Genomic DNA, 15,626 nt, shown 5'->3' with positions numbered 1-15,626 from the left:
AGGGTTGTGAGCACTAGGAGGGAAACTAGAAGAGGAGAACTACAAGGGACGGCACTGTAGAGTGAGTGGAGGTCAGAGACGAGAAAGAGAGGTGGTAAACCAAAGTAGGTGGAGTGTTGCAAATAGTAGCCGCCATATCAGAAAAGGGAGCGGCTCTGAATGCATGAAGGGGGTCTATAAAGACCACGATCTGGGCGAGATGAACGCGGAAATGATACAGGAGCCGAGAGAGGCCAGAGAGGAGTAGAGGAGGGGTGAAAGCAAGCAGCAAGTCTGCTTGGGGCGGCAAATAGAAGGGGTGGCCAGCGAGGGCCAATACTTGAAGGAGGTTGCCAATCAAATACCGAGGATGCGTTGGGTCTGCATGAGATCAGGAGTGTGAGTTTTTTGAGGAAGGGAAGGTTGATTGAAGGCCGCCATAGGATTTGAAGGTGAGTGCTCCAAGGTTGAGGAGACTTGCAGAGGCTGTGAGGAGATGGAGGGGCTTGGGGAGCTGCCTACAGTTATTGAGAAGAGGAGGGCGGCATGTATCTCTAGACGGCCCAATGTGGATTGCTACAGATGAGGGAGTTTGCCTGCTGCAAAAAGACGACAACAACATGTGAAGCAAAGCCTTGAGCAGTTTGTGGCCGCCAAGAGAAGAGAGGAGAGTTGGCGTTACCTGACAGGTGCAAGGAAGGCTGTTCGGGAGGAAAACAAACACAGCAATGGTGGAGTTTTTGGGGGTTGACGTACTAAAGAGACGCTGTTGCATGGTGATCTAGAAACTCATTCAGAAGGAGGTTACAAGCGGTCCGACATGGGAATTGCATAAGAAAGAAGGGTGGTTGTGTACGAGCTGGGAAGAGCGGGATGCAAGGTATGTCGACCATGGAATAAGAAGGCAAGCACGACAAATTTATGCATTGAATCTATCATTGTATACCATCCGGGCGACTACTAGTCGGATAACATTGATATAGTCCTACACTTTGCATCTTTGGTGTTGGCTCAAAGTATATTTTTTTCTCTCGCTCTTGTGTCCAATGGATCCTATCGTATGTGTGCTTTAGAGGGGTGTCAAGTATGTGGGTCCTCCCTAGAGGAATGTAGTGTATGCTAGTGATCTCCAAACGTCTGAAAGTGTCGAGGTTGTTTGTCTATGATTAAAAGTTCTATGAGGGGTAAAGGATGAAAGCCATGATTGCTGGGTATATGCATGCTAAGGTGGTATACTAGCTAGTTGATTTTTGGGGGCTAGCCACTTCATGTTACTACCTAAGTTTGTAAGTGGTGGAGGTCACTTGTAGTACCGAATTTGAGAACATGGGGGGTTTTCTTTTTTCAACATAAACATATTAGTGTCTTTTTTTAAAATGTGAGTTTGAGTGGCTTGGGCCCCTTTTGTAACAGCAACGAGCAGGGGAATTATGACACGGAGAGCTGGGGGCATGGAGCTACTGTCGCGCGCCAAACAAGCTCAGTCCTCTCCACATCACGTCAAGGAGCAGGTGGGGAAAGAAAGGAAGGCACACAGGCATAGGTCTCAGGAGCAAGAAGCTAGGCAGAAGGAGAGCAAGCCGGTGAGGAAGACACCACCCAGGCACGTCGTGCATGCTTCTTCAAACAAAAGAGATGCATCCTCTATTTCTGAGGGGGAGGACCGTGACACACGTAGGGTGACGAAGAGAAGGCCAAATCCTACTCATGCAACACCTGCTGTAGAGGAGAGGCAAGCTCGTCAATCCCAATCAGACCAAAACGTCGAAACCCCCGCTTCTCCTGCACCGATGTCTAGGTGGCAGCCTCCTCATGTGAACTTTGAGAGGAAGAGCCACTTTTGCATGACAAAAGCAGAGGCCCATAGGTGTACAAGCTTAATTGTGCTGGACAGGATCCTAGGCTCCTCAATGAGGAGGATTTTTCAGATGAAGACTGGCTGCAAGTGTTTACTGAGGTGCCAAAGAGAGGCAGCAAAGTTAAATGCAGGTTTGTTAAGAAGGAATTCTGGAGAAAATTCTACTCCATGTTCACTTCGGTGTACCAGGAGCCTCCTGGGAACTATGGTATGGAGGTAACAAAGGCATTTTCCAGGGGTTTCCTCTATGAACATTTGAGAGGGGCTGTGAATTGGGCAGCTTTTCCTGAGAGCATTGTAGCCAATATGGAATCTAGCAAGTTGGAGCTGAAGAAATAGAGATGGGCAGCGTTCCACTCCGCAAGTGCACTGCAGAGCTCACGGTGCATGACCATGGTTACGAATGTAGATGATGGGGATAGGTTCTGGCTTGCACAATGCACCCAAATTTTCAAGGCTTGGAAATTTGTCTCTTCGTGAACTTGATGATGTTGGAATGGCTGTGGCACTCAGCCAAGCAAAGGCATTAACGCAGTACCATGAAGGGTGTAAAAGACGAGATGCCATGCAGGCAAATGTGCATCGAAATGAGGGGGCAATGTCAATCATTAACAGTGTGACAATGCAGCTTGCTAAAGCCAAACATCGATTGGGGGAGTTGCAATCATCTACGGCGGACAGTGCTGATGTGGAAAGGGAGAAGGCATGGGTCTTCAAGCTCAAAATGACGCTAGAGACCTTGCAAGTTGAGGTGGAGGATGATGACTGCTGTGCAGAGTTACTTGAGATTACTAGGGAAATTGAGATGAATGAAGAAATTCTCCCCATACTGAATGCTCGTATTGATTTTGTAAACACCATGCAACACAGGAAAAGCCCGGTTCATTTGCACGTTCCACCCCCAAAGTGCCACCACCTAATGCTGAGATATCGCAGGTGCTTGACAGCTGCAGTGCATGTGTCCTGCTCATGTACGACAAAGAGGCGTTGGGGATATTCATACTCCCTTGCAGACATGCTTGCCACATATATTGTTTTGCCAACTTTGCTGGCAGAGAGGGAAAATGCTTGGCTGCAAGTTGTGGTCGTCTCATCCCAGATAATATCAAGGATTAATGTATGTAGACAGCGGGGGCGACACATCTCCTGGATGCTTAAAGTTTGGTAAGCAGGTCATTTTTCTCATTTACATATGGTATCTGTGAATTGGCTGAGAATGTGCATTGTTATTACCATCTTCTCTACCTAACATAGAGGTAGTTGTGTTTGTGGTAGAATTAGTCTACTACCAGTACAACTTCAGGCCTGTGCATACTTGTAGGTGTCATATGAGCATGATATCAAAGGTGGCTACCTATAATTGCATCTCTACAAGTACTAGCTTCCAAAGTGGTGCTTACTGGGGCAGACATCTAATAGTGTGACATGAAGGGTAGCCACCTTGTTAGACAGTAGCTATGGTGCCTATTTCTTAATGGCTGGCAATTTCCCTCCAAGAGAACTGTGGTACCTCTTGTATGTGTGGTAGAAATGTGGTTGGATAGGTGGTACCATGTATAGGTGTTCTAGACTAGATATTAGCTAGGTAGGTCTAAGCTGGCAAGGTGGCAGCTGGCTGGGTGGTAGATGGCTAGCAGCTGACTAGCTACCACTAGCTACTCAGAGCTAGCTAGTGACTAGCTATTACTCAGTGGTGGCTACCTAGTCAGCACCACCTAGTCACACAGGTAGCCACCCTTCAGAACTGCCTAGTCACAAATGCTAACTTGCTAGCTGGTTGGGTAGTATGTGGCTAGGTGGATAGTGACTATGTGGTAGCTTCTACAAAGGTGGTAGTACCTATGGTAGGTGGTGGTCCACCCCACCCAAGTCAGACCTGCCTAGTCACAAGTGCTGACTTGGTTGCTGGCTGGATAGTAGGTGGCTAGGTGGCTAGTGTCTTATGTGCTAACTACTCCAAAGGTGGTAGCTATGGTAGGGGGTGACTACCACTTTATTGCCATGATCATGTGTCTTACATTCAATCTTTAGGCACCAATGTTGTACTGGCTAAATTGTAGCTACTATGGTTTGAGCCACCCAGCATGTTGTTGTTACCCTCTAGTATTGTGGTAGCTACCAGTCTGGGGTTAGCTACCTTTTTCATGCAATGGTATCTAGCATGGTGGGACATAATCTTTAAGGTTATATCCATTGATGGTTACCTTGTCATAACCTAAATTGCCTAATGCTTGTGCAGAATATACCTCCAAGAAAAAAAGTGAGGCGTAGGTCCTTTCAACCAAATCAGATGACAATTTTGGTAACTCTCTCTTCGGGGACATTCGTACAATATTTGTATGGTTTTGTCAATAAATGTTGCCTAAGTTTCCTATCTATTGATCAGATGCTGAAAAGGGTGATCTAAACACCGAAGTGATCTCCAAAGAGGTCAAAGTGGGCGCTACGATCAGTGTTCTCTCTGATAAGGAAGAGAGATATTGCAATCTAGAAGGTAACAATAGTTCCTTGGGTCCTTTGAAGCACTTGTTTAGTACAAAGTTTACTCACCATTCTTTTTTACAATGCACCTGGAGTTTATTTTTGGGATGTTTCAGAAACAGATGAACCTGATATAGAGGAAACCCAATGAATGGATGGTGATGTGCTCCCCATTGTGCATGAAATACTTGCGGAATTTCCACTTGTTAGGGAAGAAGTGGAGCTCTTCAAGAGCCAGTATCCTACCAAACCCTTGACATCCATACCGATGAACCAAGAGAAATCTCCCTCAAAAATCCCTAATATTGTAGAGGCTTTTGCAACGGCAAGAAATGCAAAAAAGTGCAAAGGGACTTCAGGTATAACTGGGTAGTCTCTGAGATGTTTACATCTGTATGGCTTGATTAGGGTGTTTATTAATAGTTATTGCTCCTGCAGGGGGGGGCAAGGGGAGACCAAAATGAAAGGTTGGATGCAGCCAAAGGGTCAGAGAGTGCTAAAGAGAAGGATTCTGTGGTTGTGGATGGGACACCAGTGCAGTAAGCGGAGCAAACCTCAAAAAAGGTGCTGCAAACACACGGGTAAAAAGATGCTTGGCTTAGACTCTACCTAGTGTCCATGAGTGATGCTTTATAGCCAACCCTTCTATGAGCCTTTTTGGTTGTACCATCCTTTTTGTATCAAACCACTATCCTTCTTTGTACCGCAATCCTTTTGTAATGTAACAATAGAACGTTTGGATCAACCTGGAGTTCCTCTTTCATTGTCAAAGTGTTTTTTTATGTGACTTGTGATGTGGTGCATGTGTCTTTTGATGCCTTGTCCATTGGGCTGAGATCCATTTTCTCTAGAAAAAAATTAATATTGCAACTTTCTGACTCTTGCGTTCTATTTGTTTAAAGGAACTCAAACCCTTGGGCTACAACAGGTGGAAATGGGTAATGCCCCAAGGATTGAAAGGGGTATTGAAGATCTTGTCTACTTTACAACGCACAGGTTTTGCCAACACAGCAAAAACACCAAAGGAGCTGCTCCTGCTGATACAATCTTTGGCTATTTTTCCTGGCAAGGAAGGCACTGACATGAAGAGTGGTACAATGTTTGATGATGAATCACAGGATCCTACTGCCGGGGCATCCAGGCATGTGCACCCAACGGCCCCTCCAAACTTTGTCCCTGTCGGTGATGCTCAGAAAGATTCCCCTCTGGGGCAAGATGTGCAGCGAGAGCCTCCGAAAGAAGTGCATTCACCAGAGTTACAGTAAGATGTAAGTTCCTGTACAAAAAGGTGGAAGGATGTTCTAATGCCTTTCCAAACTAGCATTGTGACTGCTCCGCTAATGGAGGGTACGCCACCTCCAACCTGTCATGCTCAAAAAGTCCTAGTATTAGACATGAATGGGGTTCTCTTGAGAAGATACCCCAATCTAGAGATCCCTCCGAGAACCAAAGATTTTCTCTGTCGAAAAGTGTTCAAGGGAGGCAATGACCGTGGCACCTTTTTCATAATCAAGCCAGACGTGCTTCAATTTCTTCGTGAATGCGCAGACATCTTTAACCTTTGTATCTGGTCCAAATGCACTAACAGAAACATGAATATTACACTTAAGGGTTGCCTGAGCGGGATACACCCCAGAATCTGGAAAGAGAAATTTTGCCAAACTGACTGCGTCAAATTGCCTTTTAGACTTACTGATATCAGAGAGCTGCAAGGCACCGAAGCAAAACCAAGTTTTGTAAAGGGATTACCGGAGCTCTTAAAAAGGAGACCAGATTGGAGGGGGTCATCGATTCTTATGGTGGACGATACACGGTACAAAGATATTCTCAACAGTGATACAACCATGATACGTCCACCAACATTTCAATCGAATGACGAATCACAGGATCCTCACTACCTTACAAACACTCTATTGCCGTGGCTAAAGGGATGGAACTGTGTACAAGATCCTAATCAGTATGTCAGGATGCACATGATATCAAATGAGAAGGACCAGGTTTCCCAATATGTTATCAAATATTGGTCACAGAGAAAAGTGACTCGGTCGTAAGAGACCAAGTTTAGGTTTGGGCCTATGTACTTGTGTAAACAGCCAATGGGAGTTGATAACCCCTTTTTGTATCATTGACCTATTTATATCAGCCTTCTTGAATCTGTAACTGGCTTCATACTAAAATGGACATCTCATACTTCTTGGCATTTGTGCTTTTGTTGGGAAATGATACATGGTACTTCAAGTCATTTGTAATTGAGTTGAAATTTTTAAAGCTTAGTCAACTGTGTTGTCTCCTCCTTGAAAATTCCACCAGTATAAATCTTGTTGTATGGTAGATGTCTATTTCTGCATGGTAGCTACCTATTTATGAATGTTAGCTCTGTTTTCTGCATAGTAGCTGCCTATTCTTGATTGGTAGCTATCTTTTTTTGCGTGGTAGTTGCCTGTTTAAGATTGGTAGCTATCTATTTTCTGCATGGTAGCTAGCTTCTTATTACTGGTAGCTATCTATTTTCAGCATGGTAGCTAGCTTCTCATGACTGGTAGCTATCTGGTATTAGCATGGTAGCTAGCTTTATCTGCATGGTAGCTCTATGTGGCAGCTATCTATTTCTTTCTGGTAGCTACCTGTTTCTACATGGTAGCTACCTGTTGTCTCATGGTAGCTACCCCCTCTGACTCATGATTCATACTCATGACAATTTTGAAATAGAAGATTGTGTGCATGGGAGAGATAGAGAGAGAAATGAAAGAGAGGGAGAGAGAGAGAGAGAGAGAGAGAGAGAGAGAGAGAGAGAGAGAGAGAGAGAGAGAGAGAGAGAGAGAGAGAGAGGATGCTGGTTTTACAGTTCCAATTTTTTAATTGATTCGCGGTTGGAGTTTGATGATGAGACCTTGTGCCTCGGTCTGGGAACCATCAGTTGAAGACTTTAATCCTCTTCTTGGATGTTCGTTCTTCCTACCGCTTACCAAAAGCTCATGTTGTGGATCCTTAATCCTAATCCTATGTCTTTTTTGTTCTGCAGAGGCTCGTCCCCTTGGGGTTTTGCTGTGATATAATATTTCAAGGGTTTTACCTCGGCAATTTTCAGCCTTGTGTTTTAGTTTTCATCCGTTACGGTGTAGTTTTATGTTACAGTTTTTTCCCACCATCTTTTTCGCGAGAAGAGAGAGAGAGAGAGAGAGAGAGAGAGAGAGAGAGAGAGAGAGAGAGAGAGAGAGAGAGAGAGAGAGAGAGAGAGAGAGAGAGAGAGAGAGAGAGAGAGAGAGAGAGAGAGTGACTCAAGGATGCTGGTTTTTCTCACCTGTAAGGCAACTGTCTGTGAATCCTTTTCACCCAAATTTGTCCATGTCAGACTTGTAGAAAAGAATTCAAATTTCATTGATGGAACCATAAAACCCGTCTATGGTCTCATAAAGCGGTAATTCATTCAATTAATACCTAGACTTATTCACACACACATACTTTAAACTCGTTTCCTCGCTCAATACCTGGTTGGCTCAAAAGTCCGGCGCCCCTTGCCATATTTATTTTTTAGTTAGAAGTGGGAAATTACAATGGCTTTGAATACCAAGGTTCCTGACTTGTTCACATCTAGTTATCACCCGCTCTGGCTAAATTGAGGTTTAAGAATTCAGAGGAGATTTGGAATTTTGGTTGGATTATTGTTTGTTCATTGACAATGAGACCTTGTGCCTTGAACCCTAAACCATCAGCTAAAGACTTCCCTACCCACAACAACCTCCCAAGTGAAAGGAAGGTACCATTACATAGCAAACACTTCTCTACCCAGAGCAACCTCCAAAGTGAAAGGAAGGAACCATTACACGTACAAAAATAGAGAGCAGACGTCCTATTGTGAATTAGAGCCCAAGAACAACATAACAGTATATCCTTGCACCATTTAATTTGGAAGAAACAAAGGATACTTTACTCATTGAATATACTGGAAATTCTAAGGTCCCTATGTATAAAAGGGAATGCTGTTGTAAACAGCCTCATATACATCGGGGGACATCATAAACAAGTTGTGGTCGATTCTCTCATGGGAAACTTGATAGCTCTCACAAGGTGTGATAACATATAGACTTCGGGCTTCGAGTGCAAGAGCTTGTATTCATGTGGATTTCCAGATCGCTGCTCATACCAAATTCCCGTGACCACATAAGATCCTCGCAGGCAATAATTACCCCAAGCATCGGTAATTGGAGACTCGATGCATGACTTCTCTCCCGTGCACTTCAACAAATAGAAGTCCACAAGCTCTTTATTGTTTGCACTTGCAACAACAGCAAAGTTATCATCTACGTGCAAAACATCTGTTAGGGCGTCATAATGTCCTTCATAGGTTGGATTGTCTATTTCTTCCTTTGCCTCAAAGTCATCCATGGGTTCGATCAAAACATACTCCCAAGACCCCACATGCGCAGAATTGGAGCATCTCCTCCAGAGACCGTGCATACATACACTACAAAAGCATGATAGTGTCCTACTTCTCAGAGCACTCCCATTTGTCATCGAATAACCAGATATGCAATGAATGCTCCGCGCATTAGGGACAGCCTTACAATCCCATGCCTGAATTCGATCAACCTCATCTAACTTGATCTCCCAAAACACCCATGATACTAGCCTAGTCTTTGATGGATAAGAAGCCTCTGCGCCTGTAGACATGGTCTCCCTCAAGAATGCTACAACTTCATGTGCACACTGGAGTTTTACTCCATTTGGCTTCAACTGCTCATGAGTGAGATGACGTTTGATGACAGCCCCTGCTCCATCATGCTCACCTTTTCCATGACCTGATCCTGAAAAATTCCATGTCATAAGAGCCCTTGTTAGAGTGCCATACCTAGCAACAAAGTAAAAAGGCCTCCTAGCTTTGAATTGAGAGCCCGTGCCATCCAGCCACACCCAATGTTCTTGGACTGCTATGCCAAGTTGTTGCAACCATTGGTGATGTAGCATGAAACAATGCTGAACAAAAAGAGTATCATGAGTCTTGTCATCTAATGTGTAGAAGTGATAATATTTTTGGACCACTCTTGCAACGCGAATATACGTGATGTGGACAAATATTGTGACCTGATCAGAGTACCAGTGCATTGTTTGAATCTTGTTCTACTCTTTGAACATGTAGTTCTCTACAAAGTCCACTACAGACAATACCACCGTTTCTGGAAAAACTAGAAGACACAAGTTTGAATTGCTCAGCCTTCCATCTATACACAGAGTTATGTTGGATATACTTCTTCAAGTGATCCCTAAACAAAACCAAAAGCTCTTTGCTGTTCATATTCTTGAATGAAAGGACTTTCCTCTTCTTCTTTTTCCCGGCATCTGTTTGTCCAACTTTGACATCCTCGAATAGCTTGACTGTCACGATGCATCCTGTCTGTGATTCTTCCCTTGGGCATGCAGGCATTTTTTCTGGTCCACAAATAGAGCATTCTCCCATCAAACATTTTTTTATTGTGATGGCTGGCACTTTCAGACTTCGGACACACAACAGATTCCCATAGTACTATCATATTGCTGTAGGTTTGAGCACATGCATTGCACTTGTCAGTGGCCCCACAAATTTTACATTGGCAAGTACAACTGATGGAATGCAAGCCAAGAGAACCTTGCCTTATCTGGTTTAAGGCATCTCTCAAAAAAGACATCTGGACATGTGTTATGCAGCAGCACGTGTACCTATCCTTAAGTTTGCGGACAAAGTATGGCTTCAGTTTCTCAAAAGTTCGTTGCCCAATCTTCACATCTGGATGGGCTCTTTGAAAGTGAAGGAAGAATTCTACCTGTAAACATGCAAACCTTTGGACTTCGCATCCATATGAGCACGGTTTAAGCAACAAGTAAAAAACAAATTGTTGACCTATTTCTATTATGCACTTGATTGTACCTACTTATTGCCTAGTCAGCTTAAGTATATTTGATGGAAACCATGCACTTCAAAATACCTTCCCTAATACAGGAAGCGAGCAGGTGTCATGCAATCTATAGCCACCCATCACCAGACTAGCCTCCTTGATGAGATCTTTTCCAGGTTGCCACCACCTAGGGAGTAGCTACTTGTATGATGAGCTCTTTTTCAGGTTGCCACCACCTAGGAGTGTAGCTACCTGTATGATCTGTTAGTGTACTAGTTTCATGCACCTACCACCACATAGCACCCAACAAAAAATGAAGGTAGAGTGGTAGGTACCTGACAATAATCTTCAACCAATAGCAAGTTGAACCCTAGGGGATAGCTACCATGTATAGAAGGTAGCAAGGGATTGGTCACGCCCTACCTTGGGAGGTTGCAAACCAAATGGGTAGCTGCCTAGACCATAATTGTGGTGCTCTCAAGAAAGACTGAAATTCATGTCATTGTAGCCACCTCATGAGCACACCCCACCACAAATAATGGGATAGCTACCAAGCAAGGTACTTACAAAAGGTAGCTACCAAGGACATACTAGTCATGTGAAAAGGGAAAATAGCCACCTCTTGACCTGAATTGCTACATTGTGCTCAAACACCACCAGATGGGAAAACCTAGCTACCACACCAACAAATTTTTTACTACAACCCCACCAGCTGGGAAAACCTAGCTACCAGACCAAAAAATTTCTACTACAAGCAACACTATAACTACCATCCTGGATGCCTACTACTAAGTAGCTACACTCAATATGTCTTATAGATTGGGTAGCCACCAAGATAATGACTTCTGAAGATACTAATGTATATAGTAGGTGGACATCCCAGGTTATAAGCTGCATGCTGATTGACAGTGAATCATATCAATGACTTCTTCCTTAAAATTGATAGCTACCACCCTTACCTCACACAATCTGGTGACTATGAAAACCATTCCTATCGATATGCAGTAAGAACTAAGATTGTATCTGTTAGGAAATAAGACGTAGCTAAATAGATAATTGAGTAGATTACTTAATGGAGAGACAGATTTACATACACGAGATTATAGAGTAGAGAGAGTACACACGATATACGTGGTTCACCCAATGTGGGCTACGTCCACGGGAAAGCAGCCACTCAATCGCTTTAGTACTTCAAAATAAGAAGTAGTTTACAAAGGGATTATACCCTTAATGGAGATCCCGCCTTGCTTCACTCTCACCACCTCACACTCACCTTGTTGCATCAACTTCACACTCTATGAAATATGTGTAGAAATGGCCTCCTTTTATAGGCCAAAAGGGTTGCCCTCTCTCATGAATGGCAGCCATGTGTAGCCGCCCTTGTGTAGATAAGTCCAAATCGGACCCTTCAATCCGCCCATGTGTGGCCGCCCTTGAGAAGACAAGTTCGCTTTTGAATTCGGCCACCGGCCACCGGCCATTGACTATTGGCCACCAGCCAACCGACGGTTGTTTTCCGACCACTTTCCGGCCACCATCCGGCCATAATATTCCGGCGAGGGAAAAAAAAGTATCGGGGGCTTCCGCCCCCGAGGCCCCTAAAGTTGCCCTTGATTTTTGGCCGCGTGAAAATTTTGGTTTCCGGCGAGTGATTTTCCTTCACGCACGATGGCTTCTCCTCATAATGGGGGCCTTACAAATGTGCGCTTTTACCACATAAAATTACAAGGGTAAATCAGGCTCCATACTTAACAGTATCAGCACTGACGGCCTGATTTACCCTTGTAATTTTAAGTATGGAGTGATATCTAACAGTATCAGCCGCATATCACTCCAACACAGAAAAACATCAAAATGCAGAAAACATTTACCTGGGGGTTGCTCTAGAAGATGCATAGGATGCTTTTGCCACAATTTTCTCTCGATTCGTCTTCGGCACACATCCTTCTTGTTCGGCGAGCCACATGTGTTCTGTCCAGAAGGAGAGCACCAATTCCTTGACCTCATCAGAGATTGTATCCTTTGTGCGTGCCTGTTGCTCACATAAATGCAATGGCAAGGATTCATTTTTTAATTTCTCTCTTGCTACGTAGAATTTTCTACGGTGTGTCCCGAGAAGTTTTGAAGCTGCATAAATGTTTGGGGCCGGTGATCTCATGGCCATCATGATAATCGCCCTCTTAAGAAACAGTTCTTTCTTGCTCCTGGGGTTCTTGATGGTGGAAAGAGTGTCCCTGAAACCTACTAGCACTGGATTCTCTCGCGTCTCAATTATGAGCCCATGCATGCAACCATCATTCAGCACATCCTTCATGATGGATTCCTTTGTCTCGTTGTCAAGGCCTCTTGTGTGCTGTTTGAAACATGTTACAATATGCTTTGCGATAGCTTTGTGTTTTGCAATAATCAGACGAAATGGATATTGGTTCTGACTTTCCTTGAGCTTGCAACGATACTCTCTCTTTCTACGAGCTTCATAACTTTTGTCAGCAAGCCTTCTACATTTTGCACACTCACAAATGCCGGCATGGTTTGCACATGCTCCAAAACGTGAGGGAGCTTCAACACATGCTATTCCATCTATTATCCCTGCTCCAAAACTTGCTGATGCCCCAATCAATGTTGTTTCCATAGATGCATTCCTGTTTCTTTCTCCAACAAACCCATTACCCAAGGGTGCTAGAACCAATGCTGATCCAATGATTGAGGCTACTCCGCTCCATGCGGGTGCCATGTAGACCGAAGTTAAAGTCCTACCACTTGTAAGGTCAAGACGTGGCTATCTTCCCACCATGGCCTTCTTGATATGTGGCAAAGAGTGCATGCTGAACACTCTTCCTGCAATGTATAAGTTGTAATTGTAGTTGTGGCAGTAGTTGTTGCTTGAAACCTCCTGCTTCACTACCAACACCCTCTGTGTAGTTGCTTGCCAATTGGAAAACAAAAGCAAAATGTCTTCTCTGCAAAACCTCCTACAAAACTCCCCTTCTGTGGTTGTCTTTGCCTGGAAAAGAAGCTTATGTGCAAATTCTCTTGCAAGACTACCAACTTTGTAAGAAACTCCCCTTCTATGTTTGGTTCGTAGAGAAGCTTCTGTGCAAATGTTTCTACAAGACTATCAATGCTCACTCTCCTGTGCTTGGTTTTTGTGCATGTAGAGAGAGAGAGAAGGAGAGATTAAGATGTCTGTGTATGTAGAGAGAGAGAGAGAGAGAGAGAGAGAGAGAGAGAGAGAGAGAGAGAGAGAGAGAGAGAGAGAGAGAGAGAGAGAGAGACATCCGACTAATTTTGTTTGAAAGTTCTCCAGGGGCATGGAGGGAACTATGGAAGTACGAAACTGCCAAAGGTCATGGGAATATTTTAATCATAAATGTCCACGCTTTGAAACTATAAAGTTTTATTTAGAACTCTTCTCTTGGTTCCTGCTTTGATATGCAAGAAGCTACCTCTCCACCACCAATGTCCGGGACATAGGTATTTAGTCCACCTAACCATGCACACACCCTGCTTGCTTTGCAATCAAGTGTGTACAATTAGGGTTGGTCAGGTTTGGGCTCAGACAACTGTTGTTAGCAGATTGGGTCTTTGTGTGTATGTTAAATAGGGGATCCATAGAGGTGTTGTGGAATCACTAGGCTATAGAGAGGCATTCATTGAGTGTGCAGGGTGTATTCCCATTTCCCATTTCCATCTTGTGGTGCCCCCACTGAGGATCACACTAATCGCTCAAGTGATGGTGTGGTTCAATAACATGGTTCGAGATTGTGAGTTAGTGTATGCTTGTTAGCGGTTCTCCGCGACGGATGTCTGCAACATAGCTTTTTGGTACTAACATAATGTCAATACTCAGGGAAGTGACTCGGATGGGGCACATAGACTCTTTGAGATTGTCAATCTCAAGAAGTGAATCTAAACAAGCAAACACAACAACTCTACAAGCAAACCAACACTCAAGGATCAGGGAAATCTACCTATGTCCTTTCTCACAACTCTAGGTTATCACGTCATTTCGGCACTCGAACGGACTCGAAATGCAACGGAACTTTAGGAAGAGGTATAGGACACCTAGGGGCACTATCCTAGTAACTCTGGTCGTAATCCAACAAGGTACCAAAATCACGATCCATCATGAAAAAGGTCCTTAAAATTTCAAGAGAACATGTCAGAAATGTCGTCCTATGGTCTAAGAACACTCTCCTATGATCAAAATGACTAAAAACAGTAATCTAAGCACTCAAATCTGCAATTAAAGCTCACTAACACGTAGTTGTGAACCATAACAAAACTGACAATGCTTACACTAGAATGAAATATCAAAGAAAGAGGAACACAATGCAAGTTTTGGAATTGAAAACTGATTACCCATTCATTAACTGTGATGATTACAAGTTGGAGCAACTTCGTAGGTTGAATGTACGTACATCAGATCTTTTTTCTTCCCTAAAGATAGGTCTCCTTTCACATTAAAGTTATTGACCTTTATACCAAGGGAATTCTAAATGGCCAGTGGTCGGTTCACATAGACCTTTACAATCATGATAGAATTACAATTCAAGGAATTGATCCACTACTCTGGAATCAGGATTTACACAGAGTATTGCTACACTAGCTCGAAAAATTAATAGAGTACAAATGTGGTGTCCGGCTACGTGTCCGACAAGGTGGATGCCCGTTTGATCTATCCTCAAACATTCCACCATTCCTAATTTGTGTCGTCCCTTGACACGACATTGTGCAGTCTTGTCATAGGGTTGTCTTCAGATTTGTCTTCAAGGTTGTACTTCCGCTTGGGGAGTGCTTTGTCGTTGATGATGCTCCCCCTTCCTTGACTGATTCATATCTTCTGTGAAGAGTTATTTTGATGTTTTTGTCTTTGTCATTGACTTGCAATACTTCACTAGCTTCAGTACTATGAAACTCCTTATGTTTTGTTGTTGCGAGCTCTTTTGCTGAGGTTATCATTGTTTGTCCATTGTCTTTGTATGACATTCTTCGTCTTTCTATTGATCGTTGAATCTTTGTCTTCAAGGTTGGTCTTTAGCTTTGGAAGTGCATTGTTGTTGATGACGCTCCCCTCTTCCTTGAGTTCTTCATATCTGCTGTGTTGTGGATACATGACTTGATCTTTGATTATCGAGATAACTTTTCTTCTCATTGCGCTGTCTTCTCTCTGTTGCCAGTCTTGACCACCATGAAGAAGGTTTTTAATGTTTTTGAGTTTATAGAACCAATCCTCTTTGTGGCGTGAACTTTATGATGGGTATACTTTCCATGTCCACTGTAATTTGAGTTTTCTGCACAATTGGTCACCAATGTTGAAGCACTGTGTGAGCTACTGTTGTTTGTTGTGGATAGCTTGCTTGCTGGATTTTTCATTGCTTGTCGTTGTAGGCCATTCTTTGACTTTCCATTGTTTGATGGAGCATTGTTGTCAACCT

At 43.6% G+C, this 15,626-nt stretch overlaps 1 protein-coding gene and 1 pseudogene across 1 annotated transcript; both read left to right on the top strand.

The window, feature by feature from the left end:
* The first annotated feature begins 1,446 nt into the window (after positions 1-1,446).
* Positions 1,447-4,469, top strand: LOC147445301 (uncharacterized). Its single transcript, XM_086524568.1, has 3 exons — positions 1,447-2,958; positions 4,224-4,331; positions 4,435-4,469. Exons 1-3 carry the CDS (start codon positions 2,247-2,249, stop codon positions 4,467-4,469), a joined length of 855 nt encoding a protein of 284 aa, XP_086380694.1. The 5' UTR covers positions 1,447-2,246.
* LOC147445300 (uncharacterized) lies at positions 4,319-6,369 on the top strand (annotated as a pseudogene).
* Positions 6,370-15,626: the final 9,257 nt, after the last annotated feature.

Source organism: Adiantum capillus-veneris, chromosome 12 (genome assembly GCF_014529385.1).
Source record: "Adiantum capillus-veneris isolate H3 chromosome 12, ASM1452938v2, whole genome shotgun sequence".
Lineage (NCBI taxonomy): Eukaryota > Viridiplantae > Streptophyta > Polypodiopsida > Polypodiales > Pteridaceae > Adiantum > Adiantum capillus-veneris.
Note: the sequence above shows the minus strand (reverse complement) of the source record. Positions and strands in the feature narration are given on the sequence as shown.

What these genes read in the sequence shown, in the direction of transcription:
- LOC147445301 (XM_086524568.1), top strand. Translation starts at nt 2,247, where the DNA reads ATGATGGGGATAGGTTCTGGCTTGCACAATGCACCCAAATTTTCAAGG. An exon ending in AATATCAAGGATTAATGTAT is followed by an intron (nt 2,959 to 4,223) that starts GTAGACAGCGGG and finishes TCTATTGATCAG; the next exon opens with ATGCTGAAAAGGGTGATCTA. An exon ending in GAGATATTGCAATCTAGAAG is followed by an intron (nt 4,332 to 4,434) that starts GTAACAATAGTT and finishes GGGATGTTTCAG; the next exon opens with AAACAGATGAACCTGATATA.